General features: G+C 38.1%; 1 protein-coding gene across 1 annotated transcript; it reads left to right on the top strand.

Moving 5' to 3' along the window:
• Positions 1-2,934: 2,934 nt before the first annotated feature.
• Positions 2,935-4,288, top strand: LOC109216814 (heat shock 22 kDa protein, mitochondrial-like). Its single transcript, XM_019381008.1, has 2 exons — positions 2,935-3,196; positions 3,713-4,288. Exons 1-2 carry the CDS (start codon positions 2,974-2,976, stop codon positions 4,066-4,068), a joined length of 579 nt encoding a protein of 192 aa, XP_019236553.1. The 5' UTR covers positions 2,935-2,973; the 3' UTR covers positions 4,069-4,288.
• The last annotated feature ends 2,030 nt before the right edge of the window (positions 4,289-6,318 follow it).

Below are 6,318 nucleotides of genomic sequence, written 5' to 3' on the forward strand. Positions count from 1 at the left end.
CTCATCTAGACATCATGTCTTAGGATCCTGTTTAATAATACTGCCCTTGTTTGTGTTTGAGTCGTGTTGTTTACATGCATTATCTGTGGAGGTAAACTTGAGCCTTTAATTACTTCTTCCCTGCTTTTATTTGTTGAAGTCCTATTTGTTCTTGCCTGTCGCCTAGTATTTTCTCCTTTTAAACCTTAGGGGTCTGTCTAGAACTGCCTATAGGTAGAGGTCCTAATTTCCTTCAGGACCAATAAGAAGGGACGGGTAACAGCACGCATAGAGATTGCTAAACAACACTCACTTAAATAGTCGCTAAGGGGTGGAAATGGGTAGATATGGATATGATGACCACGCGTTAATGTCACGTGTAGCCCCTCATTGAGGAGTGTTTACCGGGCATTGCGTGGGGTGATCATGTAGGCTAACCAACCTAGGACCCCTCCTTCCCAAATTCCCTTTGTCTAAAGCTTTACTTTTTTTTATATGTACACAACTTGCTCAAAGCCTTTGTCTTATTACTTGAGTCATACAATGTCCAACATGCTTTATTTGCAATCATGTGTTTCAACTACTTATTTGTCAAAAGGACTAATTCATAAGTATAAGTTCGGCCGGGACCTACCGTTGTGGACCGAGAGGGGTGCCTAACACCTTCCTTTCAAGGTTATTTCGAGCCCTTACCCTAAATCTCTGGTAATGCAAACTGGTCTAAGAGTTAATCGCTCTAGGTGCCCTAACGCACCATAATCCGTTAGGTGGAGACTCTTTAAATACCCAAATCCCAAAAGAAAATGAGTCAGCTCCCCCATAGAATGTCGAAACCCGGACGTTCTCCGCGAGGAGGAAAAAAGGGGGTGCGACATGCCCTTATTAATATATAGAGTATTACAAGGAGGGACCACTTTGAGGAGGAAACCTTGATAGAAGGATTCCATATTCCAAATTAGTGTTTAATTATGTACTATGTTTAAGAAGAAATTGAACTTTTTTGGAATTAGTGATCTTATACAAGTCATGACAATTTTATGACAATAGATTTAACTCATTAAAAGTTAAATAAAAATATAAAGTTAAATTATTTTTAAAAAAAATATATTTTTTGGAAAAAAATTAAAGAAATGGCACATAAAGAGGAATAGAGAAAAAATAAAAAGATAAGAGGATAAGGGGATGAAAATAATGAGAATTGAATCCATACAATATTGCGTAAGAGGTAGTCATTGATAAGTGTGATCATGCCCAACTCTAGTCCTAAAAAGATAAGCTGGCCGCTGCAAATATAATCCGATTTAAAATTCGGGAGTCGAATTCCACAGAGAACTAAGGTTTTACTATAACTGTTCAATATTAGAAGACAAGCTCGAACAATTTCGAAGTTATAAATATTAAGATTCTTATGTCTAACTAAGTAACTAACAAATTAAAGTAGTGAATTAATAAATAGGGATACTTAGGATTGGAGACAAGATTGAAAAAGCCTAGAGTTATGATTTCCCCAATTGCCGGAATCTATCCCGCTACGTCTACAATTTCGCCTAAGTATTTTCTACTGATCATGAGCACTCGGCTTATCGTAATTCTCTCTCGAGCAACTACAATAATTTACTAGTCATATTCTCTCGAATTATGCTAGATCGCACTTTTTCACCGCTCACTATGATCACGTTAAAGCTTCGTTATCTCTAATCCCGCTTTTAAACTCGCCGTATGATCTCTCATATACCTTGAGAGTGACGTTGTTCGACAACAACCTAAACATCTCTTCCTCAAGCAATAATAATAAATAGGCACAGTCAATTGATGGTCATTCAATCAACAACAATAATCACGTAGTTGAACAAGTAGGGATATTCAAAGACAAAATTATATTGAAACGTAACAAGAATTCATCCTCGAAAGGTTCCATCAAACCCTAGATTAGAGAGTTTAGCTACTCATAATTGTATAAACAATCATAGTAATTTTCAAAAGCATTAAACTATAGATTAAAGAAGCGCGGAGAGAAAAACTCGTGTGATTCGCGCTCTAGAGTATTCCGTATCCTTTTGCCTCTCCAATAATGTATCTTCCTTCAAAAGCTAACTTTAAGAGGTATTTATATGGTTGGGGTCAAAGTCTACATGTCCAAATAGTGAGGAAATAAAAGTGGTTCGGATAGCATCGTCGGCGCGGGGCATTGTCAGAGGAGCCAACATTACCCCGTAAGGCATTGTCAGAGGCGCCAACATTTCCCCGCGAGACACTGTCATAGGTGCCAATGACAGTGTCCTGGACTAAGCCTTGCACTGTCTATGGCCCTGACTTTTCATTGCCTTGCGCTATAGAGTATTTTGTAGCCTTTTACCTCTCCAATAATGTCTCTTCCTTCAAAAGCTAACTTTAAGAGGTATTTATATGGTTGTGCCAATTGTCGCACAAATTAGCATCCAAACAACAAGCAAATATGGTAAATAACACCAAAATATATGGAATTATAGCACGACATCAAAGTTCATGACATGCAATTGCATATTCACTTATAGTATTACTTAACGGAGAGTTAGTTTTTACTTCATAAAATAATTTAATCCTAATAAGTTAGACTTGCTTTTATATGAACACCCATTATGTGGGTGAGTATTTATCATACCTTTAGACTCTATTTCGGTGGTATATTCTTTACTTTTCAATGTCTATGCTATATTTTCGTTTCGACAAATTAATCTATGCATTCACTTTTATTCTGAAACTTTTTCACAATTTATTTCAGTTGTTGGTCTTATTTTATTTACATTTGATGAAGTTCCAAGTAATTATCCCAATTACATACCAAGAGTATAGATACGGTTTAAAAGAAAGGAACAAGTCCATTTTACCCCTTCAAGTCACATTTGGCTTGAACGTCAAGAAAATCTATTTCCATAATTAACCCTCTAGAAAATCCCCTGTTTTTTCACCTGCTTGGGCGAGAAGAAAACTGCGAAAACTTGATTTGCTGCAAAAATGGCGTTTCGCTCTGCTTTACGGAGATTGAACTGTTCGTCAACCCTTCTCTCCAACTTCCTCGATACAGGCCGCCCTACTGGTTCTGTTGCGCCGTTAAAATATCGTTTTCTGAGCTATAAGAGTAGTCATGTTTCCGTTGTGGACTATAACGAAGAAAGCTTTACTATCAATGCACTTGGAGGTTCCTTTCCCCGCTCTGATCAATTCCCTATTCAACGCGGTATATATCGTTTTTCTTTAATTCTCTAGTTTAATCCAATTTCATTTTGCAGAATTCTGATCCTTTTTGTTTTATTTTATTATCCTCTGATAGTACTTTTTAGTTAATTATTTTATATTTGTAATATGTTTTACGACGTGAGTTTTCTTAATTAACAAGTACTGGTGTGATTGTAATGCAAATCTGTACTGATTCATGTTAAATTGTGTGAATTTTTTGATAAAAGGTTAATTATTATAGAGCGGACAATTTTAAATTATTTATATTTGTATTAGCATAATATTGGCATGAGATGAGTTTAAATAAAGTAACGTGTCAATGAGGATTGATATAGTCGACCCAAACTTGTTTGAGATTGAGACATAATAGTTGTTTTGTTTAGCTAAAAGCTTATATGATGAGAACTATTTATTTATTTTATATTTGTATCACCATTCTTTATATGTCTCAAAGAGTTGATTTTATTTTTAAAATTGGTGTGATGATTTTGGTATTTTTTTCATAAATTTTATGAAGGTGCATCTGATCAGTACATGGAAAACCCGTTCCAAATTTCTGGACCTCGAGGGTCATACGAGGCGAAGAATGTGGATGAGGGAATGTATGTGAGGATGGAAATGCCGGGTATAGATAAAGAAGATGTGAAGGTGTGGGTTGAATATGGGAATGTCTGCATAAAAGGTGATGGAAAGAAGGCGTCTGAGCATGAGGATAGTGGAAGAAATTACAGTGCCAACATTGAGATCTGCTCGAATTCGTTTCAGCCTCAGTATATGGAAGCTGATATGAAGAATGGTGTTCTTAGGATGGTAATACCCAAGTCCAAGATTTCTCAGGAGGTGACTGGCTCTTATGAGATAAAAGTTAAGTAAGTCTGCTTATGAATATCATGTCATTGGTTAGATAGAGATAATTAAAAGTACTCGCGTACCTTCATATATAGATGTTGAAAAATCAACTCTTGCTGAGTCGTTTTGGAACTACTTTGCTGTTGAATTTTTAGTAACTCTACGGATTTTGTGATAGCAATTGCTCGTTTAGCTTGATTTGGTGTCTTCTCCTCACTGAGAGGATGACGACATGTTGATTAAAGTTCAGTTATTAGCTACCATCTCAATGGCTTCTTTCTCTCTTCTAAGGCCTTAGCTAGGTTTACTGAATGCAATCTCAATCTTTTTATAGATTCAATTGTGCTCAAATACTATCTACATGGGCATTTAGTACCAAGTCTGGTTTTCTTATGATTGCAAAGCACACAACTAAGGGTTATTTTCGAATTCATTATCAGAAAATCTGAACCTGCACCTTGTTAGAGTGCATTGGATGAAGAGATCTTCTTTATTGCCTTCCCCTTCTGAATGTTTGCCTTATTCAGGAAATTATAGTAGTACATCATTCAAGTTTTAGGTTTTGGAGAATGAGGTGAAACTTAGGGGCAGCTTTTTTTTTTTTTGGCAATCTGGTCATGTTGATTCTTTTGAGCTACTCTGCTACTGTAACTTGTTATGACTTTGTTTGTATGGTTTCTATGTGGAAAATGTTTCAAATCTTGAATTTGGTAACTTTTGATGAATGTCAGTCTGTATAATCCGCTCCGCAGTCTGTAGTTCTGATCTCTTCAAGATATGTTAAAGATAGATTATTTGTGAAACATAAGGCATGTTTACCTGGTGTTTACCTTGAAAATGGTAATTACAATTAGATTTGATTTTGTGGTTCTAAAAATACGTGATCTATTTTTATGCTAGTTGTTTAGGCAATAGATGCTAAGTAAGAGATTAGAAAACGAGATAAGAGCTTGAAAAAAGGTGATAACCGAACCAATAGGCTGGTAAGCGGGGCCTCGAGCTTGCTTATTCGGGGCCTCGAGGTCGAGTCCTATACTCTGCCGTGGGCAGTCGATGGAGGGACTAACAGTTATGATAGATTCAATGATGGCTCTTGATGGCCAATAACAAACAATAAATGAAGAACAATAAATAGAACACAATGAATGTAAGCAATAAATAAAAGTAATGAGCTCAAGAGAATATGTTAGATAGCAGAGAGAATGTTCTTGTATATTTAGTATTGAGCAACAGATGTCTACAAAATGACGAGGATTCCCCTTTATATATGAGGGGGAACATAGTACAAATGCATTAATTACAAAGATATGGGGTAGGTACAACCACTTAATGCCCTGATACGGGTCAGAGCTAGCCCTCTAGACTTTGTCAGCTCTAGTCGTGCGCCTAGGGAACTTCCCACTTTTCTACCATAACCGTCGACTTGCACTGTCTCGAGGTTGGACACCGATGGCCCCTCGCGACAAATCTCGACCATAGTCTCGAGCCTTTGGAAAGCTTGCTTACAAGGCATTGTAATGGCCGAAAATTGAACCCTCCGATTTTACCGCATACAGATAGTCCCCGCATTTCTTAGAGTGGAATGATAAGAAACGACTTTGATATCCACCTCTTCGAACTTTCTGTGATGATGTCATACTTATGACGCAAGCCTTGTGATAATTGAGGCGTCCCGTCGGTTCATCTTTTCAGTGTCATTCAATGTACTGCTGATTCTTATTCTCCAAAGCGATAATATCGCCGTCGATTCAGTTCCCAAAAAATGCATTGATTGCGCCTGCTGATACGTCTTTCAAAGACATTGATGGGGTCGCCGGTTACACTGCCACCCTCTATAAATGGAAGCCTCCTGGAACCATTTCCTCATTCAAGTGTCTTCCAATATCCTTCCACCCCTTTCTTCTCTTCATCCTCATCCATGTTATCTCCCATGTTGGAGACCCGCGGCCTTAAGGTTACATGGAGGCGTTCCCATCAGCCGTGCCGTGGCCTTTTTTCAGGGCTTTCCCTTACCGAGCGAGATTGCACTGACTTGTCATTGTTGTTGTTGTTGTTGTTATTACTACTGTCGTCGTTGGCTCGAGGCGATGAGATAGGGGGGCCGACTTCTTCCGACTTAGGAAGATGTTTGGACTCTACACCGTTGCTCAGGAGGGTGTTTGGACTATACACCGCTGCTCACCTCCCTACTCCGGCCTGGTGTGGCACTTCAACCCTTTTGCTTTCCGTGGGGTGAAGTGGCGCTACCGGCCGTTAACTTTCACGGCACAATGT

This window comes from Nicotiana attenuata, unplaced genomic scaffold (assembly GCF_001879085.1).
Source record: "Nicotiana attenuata strain UT unplaced genomic scaffold, NIATTr2, whole genome shotgun sequence".
In the NCBI taxonomy this organism is placed as follows: domain Eukaryota; kingdom Viridiplantae; phylum Streptophyta; class Magnoliopsida; order Solanales; family Solanaceae; genus Nicotiana; species Nicotiana attenuata.

Bases quoted from the DNA above. Each gene is read 5' to 3' on its own strand.
- LOC109216814 (XM_019381008.1), top strand. From the start codon at position 2,974: ATGGCGTTTCGCTCTGCTTTACGGAGATTGAACTGTTCGTCAACCCTT. The intron at 3,197-3,712 runs GTATATATCGTT...AATTTTATGAAG, and splicing joins TCAATTCCCTATTCAACGCG to GTGCATCTGATCAGTACATG.